Source organism: Osmerus mordax, chromosome 6 (genome assembly GCF_038355195.1).
Source record: "Osmerus mordax isolate fOsmMor3 chromosome 6, fOsmMor3.pri, whole genome shotgun sequence".
Lineage (NCBI taxonomy): Eukaryota > Metazoa > Chordata > Actinopteri > Osmeriformes > Osmeridae > Osmerus > Osmerus mordax.
The window spans coordinates 3,406,213-3,422,830 of record NC_090055.1 but is presented as its reverse complement, the minus strand read 5'-3'; the positions used below and the strand labels follow the sequence as shown (position 1 = coordinate 3,422,830).

The 16,618-nt window shown below is 41.4% G+C and overlaps 1 protein-coding gene and 1 pseudogene across 1 annotated transcript; both read left to right on the top strand.

Annotated features, from left to right (window-relative positions):
- The first annotated feature begins 1,969 nt into the window (after nucleotides 1–1,969).
- LOC136943890 (meprin A subunit beta-like) lies at nucleotides 1,970–7,953 on the top strand. Its single transcript, XM_067237373.1, has 12 exons — nucleotides 1,970–2,050; nucleotides 2,165–2,249; nucleotides 2,367–2,484; nucleotides 3,029–3,207; nucleotides 3,334–3,552; nucleotides 3,686–3,844; nucleotides 4,101–4,325; nucleotides 4,444–4,899; nucleotides 5,078–5,251; nucleotides 5,646–5,754; nucleotides 5,878–5,919; nucleotides 7,875–7,953. Exons 1-12 carry the CDS (start codon nucleotides 1,970–1,972, stop codon nucleotides 7,951–7,953), a joined length of 1,926 nt encoding a protein of 641 aa, XP_067093474.1.
- Nucleotides 7,954–11,773: 3,820 nt separating this feature from the next.
- LOC136943889 (meprin A subunit beta-like) lies at nucleotides 11,774–16,367 on the top strand (annotated as a pseudogene).
- The last annotated feature ends 251 nt before the right edge of the window (nucleotides 16,368–16,618 follow it).

The following is a 16,618-nucleotide window of genomic DNA, read 5'->3' as shown; positions in this document are numbered from 1 at the left end:
ATGATAATGAACCGTTTTTGAAATGCCAGCACAGAATGATCATAATGATGTTTGCAAAGGAATCCTCTCCACACGAGAAAATGATAGAGGCTTGACAAACTGCCACCTTCTAAAACAAAGATTTATCAATTTCTATTCGAATGTTATTCGAATGTTTAATCTTCTTTTCAACTCTCTTTTATTTGTCAATAACTATATTTATTCAGTATATGATATTCCTGTCTCTGAGACTCATGGACAACTGTCTGATAATAAATTAGGAATAAGTATTGTGTCTGTCCTTATGTTTTCCTCTCCAACAACACAAGGTGTGTCCACTCTGCATGTCACTGTCACAGCCATGTTCATCCAGATCTTGACTAATAAACTGCATCCAAATCCCCCAATAGAAATTTCAAAAGTGTGTGTACAAATATACTGTCATTTATAATTAGCACTGGTACTATATTTAATTTGTCATTTTAAACCAGTGTAGTAATATGTCCAATGCTCTTAATTAAGCAATTAAGATCAAGTAATTAATCTTTAGGGATCTTTAATCCATACAGGTATTACAGAGATGTCTTTTAAAATAAAATATTGAGTATTCATAGGTGAAAATTCTGTTTTGTAACAGAATTTGATGAACAGAATGTGTAGTGCATGATATACATGCATGTCTCCATTAGAAGCCATTTGATTTGTAAAATGCACATTTTCAGGGGTCGTTTCATATGTGTGTCAGTGATTCAGCATCACTGATACACATGGCTTTTAAATTTACATTACATTTTATCAGACGCTCTTATCCAGAGCGACTTACAACAAGTACAGGGACATTCCCCCGAGGCAAGTAGGGTGAAGTGCCTTGCCCAAGGACACAACTTCATTTTGCACAGCTGAGAATTTGCACCCCTCTTGTATTGTTTCAAAAGGCATTGAATGGCTTGAGTCAATTGGAATCAAGACACCTGCAGACAGGACATGTAACAGAAGATGAGTTGTGTTACTGTAGACAAAGGAACATGTCAGGGGGAAAGGGCTTGAAACATCCACACTTTCAACACCAGTCTTTGTGACTTGAAAACCTGCTTAGGTATTTCCTTTATGTCTAAAATAGAAATATGAACTTCTACTGCTTTATAAGTACTTTCTGATTCAAAACCTAAATTCAGTTGATGAGGAGTCATAACCAGTCAGTAACTGGTCCCTAACGTAAGAGTTTTTTTTTTTGACGGACTTGTTTTAAAATTCCTGCACTTCGTAAAATTGAATTTTAATTGAATTAAAACGTCATAGCTTTTAAAATCTCTGATTATCTCTCAGGAGCACCTCAAGATTATGTATTTCACTACATTTCTTATAGTGAGCTTAACTGTCTCACAAACATTGAGTCTGGTAAGAGTTTTTGGTCAATTTGTCAATGTAACAATTTTTTTAGTATATTAATAACCACGTTTTACTTAACCTGAACACTAATCATGTATATATTGTCCTTTTCTTAAGATAAAACCCAGGATCAAGGGTAAGTTAGTGATTAACATTGATGTTTAGGGGAACAGAAAAATACTTTTAGTCTGCAATTATACTGTGTGTATGGATGAAACCATCAATGTGAGGGATAATCAACAAGAATGTGTGCAGTGTTGACAAAAAACAACCCAGGAAACATATACAATATTCCATGCAAATATTTCTGATTACTACTCACGTTGATGTTGGTTATTGCCTAATAATTACAGTAAGTCCTGCAGCTGCACTGTCATGATACCTTCATGCTGATTCAGCATTTTAATATCTTACATGTCCTGTAATGTGTAAGTCTTCTTCTATTGTTTCACAGGCTTTAAATAATAGTCTCTTTATGTTTTTTAAAGGTATTGAAGAAGACAAGAGCATCACTGACATAAATAAAGGTAAAGTTGAATTGCGGTCATATTAGCATAGAAGTATAATATCTACTTAACATATTACAACACATCTTCACATAATGGCCTATTGTGCCAACATTGTTGACCTTTTATCCATTATTCTTTTAGATCTGGGACTAACGGATGGAGATATACTAGAAGTGAGAGTTTGCATTGTATACAATGTTATTCTAATCTTAAGATTTTGAAGAGGGATCTGAACACCATGCTACCACACTCTTAGTCTAAGTATCTGTTTTCTCCTTATGATCCAGCTGAATCCCAACCAAAGGAACGCCATACTGGATACTGACCAGCTATGGACATCTCCAGTTCCCTACGTTCTTGACAACAGTCTAGGTAAAGGTCACTCTTAGTAATGTATTGCTGGGTCAGTGTACTCACTTGTAAGATGTCCATTTGTTTTTCTGTTCTTCCTTTGATGACTGCTTGTAATTACTTTGGATTTTCTTGAAGACATGAACGCCAAAGGAGTTATCCTACGAGCGTTTGAGCAGTTCAGACTGAAGACGTGCATTGACTTCAAGCCAAGGACCTCTGAGCTGTACTACATAACTGTTCAGAAGTTAGGCGGGTATGTGGAGCATTGATTACCTACCTATTAATTACCTAATGGAGGCCAATTTGGAAGATATTACCCTGTAAACTATACAATTACAGAACAGAATTATGTTTGAGAAGGTGTATGTGTAAAAACATTGGTTGACCGGGGAAGTTAGTCTAGTACTTTGACATAAAAAGTATAGAATGTTTACATTTCATAACATTTTCATTTAGCAGACACTTATATTCACTTATAGCCTTCCAAGGGGGTGATTGGAAGCTGCAACCTCTTGATCTGTAGTTAAATACTCAAACCACTAAGCTACACTTATCCCCCCTCACATAATTCCACAGTCATGATCAAAACACTGTCCAATATTCACAACTGTACAAGAGATGATCGTGCCATTGGAACGCTCTTTTTACATTTATATTCAATGCTCCAGACTCTACTTTAGGATTGTATCTACATACGCATGGCTCTGTATACACTAATCCTTAGAGTGAACCACTCGGCCAAAGTTGAATGAATACAATCAATTCGAGAGGGTTGTGACTAAAAGTTTTTTTGTTAGATGTTTCTCGTATTTAGGTAGAGTAATCGCCAACGGACAAGTGTTATCTATTGGAAATGGTTGTGACGATATGTCAGTAGTGGAGCATGAGTTCATGCACGCGCTTGGCTTCTATCATGAGCAATCCAGATATGACAGAGATGATTACGTGCGGATTGTCTGGGAAAACATATTAAAAGGTATGATTAGGTAATTGTGCACAATTTGAATTCCAAGTGATGTCTTTGAACGGTTCATTATTTGAGGTATATATTTTGTGTGAGGTACATATTTTGTGATTGGGTTTTGTGATTTGATGATGACAGGTTACGAAAGGAATTTTGCCAAATCAACGGTCAATGACACCACCAACCTAGATACTCTATATGACTACAACTCAGTGATGCACTATGGCAAAGATTTCTTTACCAACGGCAACGGATCCACCATCATCACTCTTCAGCCCGAGTTCCAGGATGTGATCGGCCAACGCCTGGAAATGAGCCCCAACGACGTCCTGAAGATAAACAGACTCTACAGTTGCAGTGAGTAGGCCTACAACAGAGGCTGCTGATTAACATAATTTTTTGTATGTCCTTGCAAAATAAATGTTCCAGATTTTAGGATCGTCCCAAACTTGGCTAATCAGTCATTGCGTTGTGTATCGCCTCTTTGTAGGTAAAAGCGTTGCGTTTATGGAATACTGCAGTTTCTCGGAGGAGGGTATGTGTGGGGTGAACCGCTGTTCCAGGATTGTGGAGAACAACTGGAATAGAGTGGCGAGCGCTGTTGGGGGTCCCTCTAGTGACCACACCAACCTGGGTACCTGCCAAACTGGTAAAACAGGGACAACTGTGTCAAGAAGTAATCATTTACACTTATTTAGGCACATATTTAGGCTTCTGCCATAAGCAATTATATCCTGGCATGCAACAATTGAAAAATAACATTTGTATTATAGTTCCTGTTTTCATATTTAAAAGCATAAACAAAATTAAATACCTTTTTTAAGGTTCCCCTACACGAATAGAGTGGGCATGCTAAATCTGTGGTTGGCTCTACTTCTTTCTATATTATTCAACTTTTCCTCGAGGGACTGGATTGTTCATGTACTCCAGCACAGCTTCAGGGCAGGAGGGGGACTCGGCCTGGCTGGAGAGCAGGAGGATGACTCCCAGCAGGCTGTGCAATGTCCAGTGTCTGCAGTTTTACTACTACCACAGTGGGAACCAGTCAGACCAGCTCAACATCTGGATCCGAGAATACCAGGATGAGAGTGACTCCAGAGGAACGCTGCGTCTCATGGGACAGATCACAGGTGGGGGTGTTTGGGGAGAGGGGGTGGGGAAAATGGACCTGATAAACACCAAGACTAAGTTCAATCTTACACACCTCTCTCAGATCGTAACATGTGTTGTGCTCTCTGCCTCTCTCAGGTCCAGCCTCTAACCACTGGCAGCTGCACCACGTGCCTCTGGACGCCACCAAAAGCTTCCAGGTGGAGTTTGAGGTGCGTAAAGGAGCAGGAAGTTCTACCGGAGGCTTCGCCATCGACGACATCAACCTGTCAGAGACCGAGTGTCCCCATCTGACCTGGCAGATCAGGAACTTTGAGAACCGTCTAACAACTAGCAACTTTGGCACTTTTCTGTACAGCCCTCGACTGTACTCTAGTGAAGGATATGCGTACCAGATAGTGGTTCGATTATCCAGGAGTTATTTTGGCACAGCTGTCCGACTGGTGTCTGGTCAGTATGATGACCAGCTCCAGTGGCCTTGTCCCTGGAGGCAGGTGACCTTCCAGGCTCTGGACCAGAACCCTCAGATCCAGCTGCAGATGTCCAAAAGGTTTAGCCTCACCACTGACCCTACAGAGACTGAGGGGGTTAATGGTGAGCTTGGATAATTACTGTCACAACACTATCACAATCCATCAACAAACCATAATAATACTGCTTTTCAACAATTACTAATCTAATCTGATTTATCAAATGGCCATGTAGAGTACAATACAGTATATCACAGTGTTAAAATAAAATAAAGAAAAGTTCAACATCCCACTATTCACAGCATCCTTCCTATGGGACAACCCACGTAAGGTTGGAACACTTTACACTGACGAGAACAATGAGCAGTTCTATGGAAACAGTCTGATTGGAAGAACGTTCTTCAGCAGGCTGATTGACATGAAAACCAAAAACTACCTAAAGGGCGGCGATGCCATCATCCTTGCCTCCTTCCAAGGTATTGTCATCCACTTACATGGAAATACATGCCGTGCATACATACTTACATGCATACATAAGTACATACATGTGCTACAACACGCATGTTAATCATGTTTGCTGCAGTGTGTAAAAAGAAGATGTTTAGCACTCAAATAAAGCTGTTTACTCACTGTTACTCACTCCTGTTTCCATATTATGAGGTTGTTGAAAGATGCATAATAATATTATTGTTTAGCATACTTAAACCAAACCTCTGAATCCTACACAGGTATCAAACAGACAAAATGTCACTGATTTAAGAGGGATATTTGCTTTAATGCCCTTTGTTGTATTATTGTCTGTGGTGGTTTGACTTGATGATACAGTAGCTACTCATTCAACGTTGTTTGACTTATTTTCTTTGCCACCAGACATCTCCCCTCTCCTCCAGAACAATTCTCTTCCGTGCCCTACACTCCCACCTGTGACGTTTAGTAGCCAGACACCACAGTACCTGGACGAGGGTACATGTGCCACACGGTATGAAATACACTTGAAGTAAAGCTGTTTCGAAAGTAATACCTTATTTTGAGTGTAGCTACTTAAATCTGTCGTTTCCCTTGTATAAGAGTTCTGAAATATAAATTTGAACCTTTGTTGCAGGTTCATTACCACCACCACTCTGCCCCCTACAACAACCACTCTGTCCCCCACAACAACCACTTTGCCCCCTACAACAACCATGGAGACCACACTGCCCCCTACAACAACAACAACTCTGCCCCCTACAACAACCACTCTGCCCCCTACAACAACCACTCTGCCCCCTACGACAACCACTCTGCCTCCTACAACCACTACTCTGGCCCCCACAACAACCACTCTGCCCCCTACAACAACCACTCTGCCCCCCACAACAACCACTCTGCCCCCTACAACAACCACTCTGCCCCCTACAACAACTACTCTGGCCCCCACAACAACCACTCTGCCCCCTACAACAACTACTCTGGCCCCCACAACAACCACTCTGCCCCCTACAACAACTACTCTGGCCCCCACAACAACCACTCTGCCCCCCACAACAACCACTCTGCCCCCTACAACAATCACTCTGTCCCCTACAACAACCACTCTGCCCCCTACAACAACCAATCTGCCCCCTACAACAACCACTCTGCCCCCTACAACAATCACTCTGGCTCCTACAACAACCACTCTGCCCCCTACAACAACCACTCTGGCCCCCACAACAACTACTCTGGCCCCCACAACAACCACTCTGCCCCCTACAACAACTACTCTGGCCCCCACAACAACCACTCTGCCCCCTACAACAACTACTCTGGCCCCCACAACAACCACTCTGCCCCCTACAACAACCAATCTGCCCCCCACAACAACCACTCTGCCCCCTACAACAATCACTCTGGCCCCTACAACAACCACTCTGCCCCCTACAACAACCACTCTGGCCCCCACAACAACAACTCTGCCCCCCACAACAACCACTCTGCCCCCTACAACAACAACTCTGCCCCCCACAACAACCACTCTGCCCCCTACAACAACCACTATGCCCCCCACAACAACCACTCTTTCCCCCACAACAACCACTCTGCCCCCTACAACAACCACTCTGGCCCCCACAACAACAACTCTGCCCCCTACAACAACCACTCTGCCCCCTACAACAACCACTCTGCCCCCCACAACAACCACTCTTTCCCCCACAACAACCACTCTGCCCCCTATAACAACCACTCTGCCCCCTACAACAACAACTCTGCCCCCTACAACAACCACTCTGGCCCCTACAACAACCACTCTGGCCCCCACAACAACCACTCTGCCCCCCACAACAACCACTCTGCCCCCTACAACAATCACTCTGGCCCCCACAACAACCACTCTGCCCCCTACAACAACAACTCTGCCCCCTACAACAACAACTCTGCCCCCCACAACAACCACTCTGCCCCTTACAACAACAACTCTGCCCCCCACAACAACCACTCTGCCCCCCACAACAACCAGTCTGCCCCCTACAACAACCACTCTGCCCCCCACAACAACCACTCTGCCCCCTACAACAACCACTATGCCCCCCACAACAACAACTCTGCCCCCTACAACAACCACTCTGCCCCCTACAACAACCACTCTGGCCCCCACAACAACCACTCTGCCCCCCACAACAACCACTCTGCCCCCTACAACAACCACTCTGCCCCCTACAACAACCACTCTGCCCCCTACAACAACTACTCTGCCCCATACAACAACCACTCTGCCCCATACAACAACCACTCTGCCCCCCACAACAACAACTCTGCCCCCCACAACAACCACTCTGCCCCCCACAACAACCACTCTGCCCCCAACAACCATTGAGACCACTCTGCCCCCTACAACAACTGAGGAAGATAACAGGTACACCTTGTTCAGGTTAATTGTATCTGAAGCATTATGTGAAAATAATACAATATTGAAGCAACACATTAGAAAGTATGACATTAAGGGGTAAATGATAAAACTGTACAAAAGGAATGTGGTACATTTATACAAAGTAAAAAAATTAGTTTTTTAAACAAAACCAAATACATAGAAACCCAAAGGCTATATGTTTTATTGAAGTCATAATTCTCTTTCCTCCACAGTATTTTTGGCTTCTCTCCTGGTGTGACGTCTTCCCCTGTGCTGCTGCTACTGACTCTCCTGTTTCTGCTGACTCACTGATGCGTGTGCCCCGCCACCTGACGGCATGGATCACTGACCTGCAACAGATAACCTGTTAACTTTGACTGATGGCCAAAAGATTTTGTCTATAAAAATAGCTTGTACCCTCTACTCTGATATGTTGCCAGACACGTTTTTGTGGTCTGTTCTATAGTTTTCCTCTCCAACAACACAAGGTGTGGCCACTCTGCATGTCACTGTCACAGCCATGTTCATCCAGATCTTGCGTGTATACAAAGATGTTGAGGTCAGGTGGCTGAGCTGTTAGGGAATCCGCCTATTAATCACAAGGTTGCCAGTTTGATTCCTGGCCGTGCAAAATGACGTTGTGTCCTTGGGCAAGGCACTTCACCCTACTTGCCTCGGGGGGAATGTCCCTGTACTTACTGTACGTCGCTCTGGATAAGAGCATCTGCTAAAATGTAAATGTAAGATACTATGATAAAAATGTGCATTGGTAAATGTTTTTTGTCATTATGAACCACTGTGGTAATACCCCGTGTCCAATGCTCTAAGACCATGAATATGAGAAGAGAAATTAGCTATGTCATCCCTATAGGTATTACAGAGATGTCTTTAAAAAATATATTGAGTATTCAATGGTGAAAACGGTGTATTGCAACTATGCATGATATGCGTACATGCATGTCTCCATTAGAAGCCATCTGATTTATAATATGTAGGTTTTCAGGGTTTGTTTCTTTTGGTGATTCAGCATCATTGATATTACGAATAGCTTACTTTAAGTTTTTATTAGTGAGTCCATCTCCAGGACTGTACCCTGATATGTGTGGTCATATATGTGGTCATATATCTCCCCACAGCCCTCAGGTGGAGCAGAAATGTCAGATATCATGCAAAGCCTCCCTTTTTATGTGATGAAAAAACAATTAAAAAACATACGTCAAATAGACCACATATTTCACTCGCTTGCAATAAAATGTTGATATGAAGTCCAGGAGTCAAATATAACTGCAAGTACACATAAAATTCAATCAGAAACATGCGTTTGGTTGTCTCTACACAGAGTTTCAGATGTATAAAATACAATTTTGCACAAGAATCTATGTAGACCTCTGCGCAGGTTAGATACCATGCCGGCACGTTTTGAGTTAGTGTTATGCGGACACACAGGCCCAAAGAGAGGTGTGGTCATCAACAGTAAGTATACAGTAAGTGACACAAGTGACAGGCATGTCCTCTTAGCACATGAGATGTATGATAAGTGGTGTGCAAACCATGGGTGAAGTGAACTCCATTGTTTCCTGAATATGCAAATCTACAACCTGTCTTTAGAGATGTCATCAACTCATATTTGGTTTCCAGGACCATGACTCTTAATAGGCTACAGCATGAGGAAGCATGACAGGACATTTTACATCAGAAAGTGCACTCTAACATAGTGTTCTAACCACTCATTTCAATGTAGGTTATTTCTAGTAAGACCTGCTGGAACTAAATGTATAAAACTGGAAATTAATCTGAAAAAGTACAATTCATTAATTGAGAAAAGGATTAGATAAGTAGCGAACAAGAAATTAAACCAAGTAAAATTAATATTTTTAGTTCTGAAATAGTCAAAGTAGTGTTTTAACAAGGCCTGGCAGCTGCGTTTAAGATTTGATTATTGGCAGAAGTTATGTGGATGCTGAGGTACTCTATCATTCACTCCACAAGATACAGACATACTGGTGCCTAAAACCACTTAGCATTATGTTATGTCCATTAATGACCATTTATAAAAACACCCAAACATGTTTACCTTTCTGCACAAAAAAAAACAAGCTTACAGTATGAGTCATGTGTCTTCTTTTAACAAAAGCCCAGATGAAGTGATGACATTTACTATCCCCTCAGCAAACAGGTAGCACCTGTTTGATGCTAGCAAGACTCGTTGCTTGACATTGAAAAACGTTCTGTTCTCATGATAATTGTCTGTATAATTTTTTGGGGTGATGTTAGCAGGGAATGATAAAACTTATCTTTGCAAAGGCTTGCAAAGACTTGCAACCTTCTGAAGCTCTGCTAATTTTGGGAGCAATCTAAGGATAGATTGCTGTTCTTGACTTCTAAAGGCATCTGTGAAGTGTTTTGGGTCATTGCTTGTAGATGGGGTATACACTTTCATTTGATTTGCACAAGCCTTAAACCTTGTGAGAAACCTTACAGTAAATCAAGATGAGTGTGTGTACCACGTTAGCACCATTTCTTCGCCTCTTGTATTGTTTCAAAGGCATTGAATGGCTTGAGTCAATTTGAACCCACACCTGAACACGAGGTGAAAGAAGACATTGAGTTGTGTTACTGTAGACAAAGGAACATGTCAGGGGGAAAGGGCTTGACACATCCACACTTTCAACACTAGTCCTTTGTGACTTGAAAACCTGCTTAGGTATTTCCTTTATGTCTAAAATAGAAAAATGAAATTCTAATGCTATATAAGCACTTTTGGATTCAAAACCTAAATTCAGTTGATGAGGAGTCATAACCAGTCAGTAACTGGTCCTTAACGTAAGAGTTTTATTTTTGACAGACTTGTTCTTAAATTCCTGGACTTTAATTTAATTTAATTTTAATTGAATAAAACATCATAGCCTTTCAAATCTGTGTTTATCTCTCAGGAGCACCTCAAGATGATGTATTTCACTACATTTCTTATTGTGAGCTTAACTGTATCACAAACATTGAGTCTGGTAAGAGTATTTTGTCAATTTGTCAATGTAACAATTTTTTGGGTATATTAATAACCATGTTTTACATAACCTGAACACTAATCATGTATATATTGTCCTTTTCTAAAGATCGAACCCAGGATCAAGGGTAAGTTAATGGTTAACATTGATGTTTAGGGGAACATAAAAATACTTTTAGCCTGCAATTATGTGAGGGATAATCAACAAGAATGTGTGCAGTGTTGACGTATAAAACACCCCAGGAAACATATACAATATTCCATGCAAATATTTGTGATTACAATTCACGTTGATGTTGGTTATCGCCTAATAATTAAGTCCTGCAGTTTCTCTGTCATGATACCTTCATGCTGATTCAGCATTTTAATATCTTACATGTCCTGTAATGTGTAAGTCTTCTTCTATTGTTTCACAGACTTTACATAATAGTCTCTTTATGTTTTTTAAAGACATTGAAGAAGACAAGAGCATCACTGACATAAATAAAGGTAAAGTTGAATTGCAGTCATATTAGCATAGCAATATAGTTTCTACTAAACATTTTACAACACAACTTCACATAATGCCCTACAGTCGTGGCCATAAGTTTTTTGGCAATGACAAATGTGTTTTCAAAGTTTGCTGGTTCAGTATTTGAGGTAAATGTTGTCACATGTTTCAATAGAGTACGGGAATAATAATAAGGCACATTTCATATGTTTTTAAGCTTTTTTGGGGGCGAACATTTCCATATATACATATAGTCCCCTCTTTTACAGCAGTCAATCTGCTCTTAAAATCCAATCAGAATGATAGAGTGATTTCACCTGGCTAGAACTAGTTCACACTTTCCCCTGTGCTGATGATATGACTTACTGAAATTATGTTAGCAGTCATTTTATGCCAAGGCCCAGCAAGCTTTGCAAACACAAAATTTATATCGCTCCCAATACTTTTGGCTACGGCTGTATTGTCCCAACATTGTTGACCATTTATGCATTGCTCTTTTAGATCTGGGACTAACGGATGGAGATATACTAGAAGTGAGAGTTTGCATTGTATACAACGTTATTCTAATCTGAATATTTTGAAGAGGGATCTGAACACCATGCTACCACACTCTTAGTCTAAGTATCTGTTTTCTCCTTATGATCCAGCTGAATCCCAACCAAAGGAACGCCATACTGGATACTGACCAGCTATGGACATCTCCAGTTCCCTACGTTCTTGACAACAGTCTAGGTAAAGGTCACTCTTAATAATGTATTGCTGGGTCAGTGTACTTGCTTGTAAGATGTTCATTTGTTTTTCGGTTTTTCCTTTGATGACTGCTTATAATTACTTTGACTTTTCTTGAAGACATGAAGGCCAAAGGAGTTATCCTACAAGCTTTTGACCAGTTCAGACTGAAGACGTGCATTGACTTCAAGCCAAGGACCTCTGAGCTGTACTACATAACTGTTCAGAAGTTAGACGGGTATGTGGAGCATTGATTACCTACCTATTAATTACCTAATGTAGGCCAATTCGGCAGATATTACCCTGTAAATTATACAATTACGGAATAGAAAAATGTTTTGGAATTCCTAACTTCCAACAACTGGTATATCTTTAAAAACTAGTGGTGGGCATAGTTATTTTATTTAGATTAATCTCACTGTAATCTTGGCGTTAATCTAGATTAACCTAGATTAAAATGGCTCATTTGAATTCCACCGAAGGCATTCAAAATATGTGTGCTACCCAAATAATGACTAAAAGTAAGTCTTTGAGAACGGGTTTCTCAAGCCAGGTGGCGCATTAGACCAGGAGCTCATCTCCTGTTTCCAAAATGCATCACAAACTGCTTGAGAAAGCTGTTCTACTATGATAATTGGTGATGAAAATAAATATGTTCAATAAGATGTACTTGTGTTTATTAACTGTTTATTAGATTAGTTATCTTGGCTTATAGAGCTGTGCTGACGGGCTTGCCTCGGTTGCACTCAAACATCGTAGTTTGACGACGACTCTTCCCCTGCGATCAGTGCTTGGCCCGGCATCTTCCGCATTAGCTAAGGGATGCTTTGCGTTTCGGTGGTATTTGAGACTGGAAGAACTCCTACAGTAAACTAATTCCGCATAGCACAAGGTGCAAACAACCTTAGTCTTGTCGAGGTTTCCATTGGGAAGCTTCTTAAAAATACATTTTCCCTGAAGCAAACCACGCGGCTTCATAGCTGCATTCATGTTAGCACGTCACGTTTGATGTGATAATTTCATACACAAGGCATACACACGGGTTCGAAGACTCGTTCTCGCCCCCTACAGTGCAATTCGGCTAGGTATACATCCGCGCTAAAATATAAAGGTTAAAGTCATCATAGCTTGCGTAGTATAGACCCAGCTCCCAACCCAATTTTGAGAATAGATTAACGGCGATATTTTCTTATCGCCGATAAGAGTCGCAGCGCGTTACCGCGCGTTAACGCCGATAACGGCCTACCACTAGTAAAAACATTGGTTGACCAGGGAAGTTAGTCTCGTACTTTGACATAAGTAATAGAATGTTTGCATTTCGTAACATTTTCATTTAGCAGACACTTAAATTCACTTATAGCCTTACAAGGGGCTGATTGGGACCTGCAACCTCTTGATCTGTAGTTAAATACTCAAACCACTAAGCTAAACTTATCATTATCATTATACCACAGTCATTAACAAAAAACTGTCCAATATGCACAAATGTACAAGAGATGATCCTGCCATTGGAATGCTGTTTTTAAATTTATATTCAATGCTCCAGACTCTACTTTAGTAACTTTAGGATTGCATCTACATATGCATGGCTCTGTATACCCTAATCCTTAGAGTGAACCGCTCACCCAAAATTGAAACAATTTCTGTCACAATGAATAAAATCAATTCGGGAGTGTCCTGACTAAACTTTTTTTTTGTTAGATGTTTCTCCTCTGTAGGGAAAAGAAGAACCGACGGACAAGTGTTATCTATTGGAAATGGTTGTGGCGGTTTGGCAGTAGTGGAGCATGAGTTCATGCACGCGCTTGGCTTCTATCATGAGCAATCCAGATACGACAGAGATGATTACGTGCGGATCCTCTGGGAAAACATATCAGAAGGTATGATAAGCTAATTGTGCACAATTTTAATTGTAAGTGATGTATTTGAAATGGTTCATGATATTGCAAAGTCTGAGGTACATATGTTGTGATTGGATTTCATGTTGACAGGTAAAGCACGCAATTTTAACAAACAAAGTCCAAGTAAAACCACCACCCTGGGAACTTTATATGACTACAACTCAGTGATGCACTACGGCAAAAATGCCTTTAACAACGGCAACGGATCCACCATCATCACTCTTCAGCCCGAGTTCCAGGATGTGATTGGCCAAGGCCTGGAAATGAGCCCCAACGACGTCCTGAAGATAAACAGACTCTACAGCTGCAGTGAGTAGGCCTACAACAGAGGCTGCTGATTACCATTTTTTTTTTCTCGCGAAATACATGTTCCAGATTTTAGGATCGTCCCAAACTAGGCTAATCAGTCACTGCGTTGTGTATCGCCTCCTTCTAGATGAAAGTGTTGCGTTTATGGAATTCTGCGGTTTCTCGGAGGAGGGTATGTGTGGGGTGAGCCGCTGTTCCAGGATTGTGGAGAACAACTGGAATAGAGTGGCGAGCGCTGTTGGGGGTCCCTCTAGTGACCACACCAACCTGGATACCAGCATGAATGGTAAAACATGGAAATCAGTTGACACTGTGTCAAAAAGTCATAATTTGCGCACATAGTCACATAGTAAAGCACTTTACCGTACAGTAAGCAATTCTAGCACGCAACAATCAATACAAATATGTATCATAGTATAATTGTACTTATCAAAAGCATGAGTATAGAAGATGTTTTCCAAGGAGTCTTCATACCTTTAAAGCAGGCATGCTAAATCTATGAATAAATATACTTGTGTCTATTTTTCAACTTTTCCTCGAGGGACTGGATTGTTCATGTACTCCAGCACAGCTTCAGGGCAGGAGGGGGACTCGGCCTGGCTGGAGAGCAGGAGGATGACTCCCAGCAGGCTGTGCAATGTCCAGTGTCTGCAGTTTTACTACTACCACAGTGGGAACCAGTCAGACCAGCTCAACATCTGGATCCGAGAATACCAGGATGAGAGTGACTCCAGAGGAACGCTGCGCCTCATGGGACAGATCACAGGTGGGGGTGTTTGGGGAGATGGGGTGGGGCGATCTTACACACCTCTCTCAGATCGTAACATGTGTTGTCCTCTTGTCTCTCTCAGGTCCAGCCTCTAACCACTGGCAGCTGCACCACGTGCCTCTGGACGCCACCAAAAGCTTCCAGGTGGAGTTTGAGGTGCGTAAAGGAGCAGGAAGTTCTACCGGAGGCTTCGCCATCGACGACATCAACCTGTCAGAGACCGAGTGTCCCCATCTGACCTGGCAGATCAGGAACTTTGAGAACCTTCTAACAACTAGCAAATCTGGCACTTTTCTGTACAGCCCTCGACTGTATTCTAGTGAAGGATATGCGTACCAGATAGTGGTTTGATTATCCAGGAGATACTTTGGCACATATGTGCGTCTGGTGTCTGGTCAGTATGATGACCAGCTCCAGTGGCCTTGTCCCTGGAGGCAGGTGACCTTCCAGGCTCTGGACCAGAACCCTCAGATCCAGCTGCAGATGTCCAAAAGGTTTAGCCTCACCACTGATCCTACAGAGACTGAGGGGGTTAATGGTGAGCTTGGATAATTACTGTCACAACACTATCACAATCCATCAACAAACCATAATAATACTACTTTTCAACAATTACTAATCTAATCTGATTTATCAAATGGCCATGTAGAGTACAATATATCACAGTGTTAAATTATATTAAATAAAAGTTCAATTCCCCACTATTTACAGCAACCTTCGTATGGGACAACCCACGTAAGGTTGGAATGCTTGACACTGACGAGAACAATGAGCAGTTCTATGTAAACACTCTAGTTGGAAAAAGGTCGTTTCGCCAGCTGAGTGACATGAAAACCAAAAACTACCTAAAGGGCAGCGATGCCATCATCCTTGCATCCTTCCAAGGTATTGTATTCCACTTACATGGAAACACATGCCATGCATACATACATGTGCTACAACACGCATGTTAATCATGTTTGCTGCAGTGTGTAAAAAGATGTTTAGCACTCAAATAAAGCTGTTTACTCACTGTTACTCACTCCTGTTTCCATATTATGAGGTTGTTGAAAGAGGCATACAAATATTATTGTTGTTTAACATACTCAAATCAAATCTCTGAACCATACACAGGTATCAAATAGACAAAATATTGCTGAATCAAGAGGGATATTTGCTTTAATGCCCTTTGTTGTATTATTGTCTGTGGTGGTTTGACTTGATGCAGTAGCTACTCATTCAACATTGTTTGACTTATTTATTTTCTTTGCCACCAGACATCTCCCCTCTCCTCCAGAACAATTCTCTTCCGTGCCCTACACTCCCACCTGTGACGTTTAGTAGCCAGACACCACAGGACCTGGACGAGGGTACATGTGCCACACGGTATGAAATACACTTGAAGTAAAGCTGTTTTGAAAGTAATACCTTATTTTGAGTGTAGCTACACTTAAATCTGTTATTTTCCTTGGATAAGAATTCTGAAAAATACCTATCTGTTACTTTTGTTGCAGGTTCATTACCACCACCACTCTGCCCCCTACGACAACCACTTTGCCCCCCACAACAACCACTCTGCCTCATACAACAACCACTCTGCCCCCTACAACAACCACTCTGCCCCCTACAACAACTGAGGAAGATAACAGGTACACCTAGTTCAGGTTAATCTTATCTGGAGCATTATGTGAAAATGACACAATATCGAAGCAACACATTAGAATGTATGACATTAAGGGGTAGATGATAAAACTGTCCAAAAATAATGTGGTACATTTATACAAAGTACAAACTAA

Bases quoted from the DNA above. Each gene is read 5' to 3' on its own strand.
- LOC136943890 (XM_067237373.1), top strand. From the start codon at position 1,970: ATGGCCTATTGTGCCAACATTGTTGACCTTTTATCCATTATTCTTTTA. The intron at 3,845-4,100 runs GTAAAACAGGGA...CTTTTCCTCGAG, and splicing joins CCTGGGTACCTGCCAAACTG to GGACTGGATTGTTCATGTAC. The intron at 5,252-5,645 runs GTATTGTCATCC...CTTTGCCACCAG, and splicing joins CATCCTTGCCTCCTTCCAAG to ACATCTCCCCTCTCCTCCAG.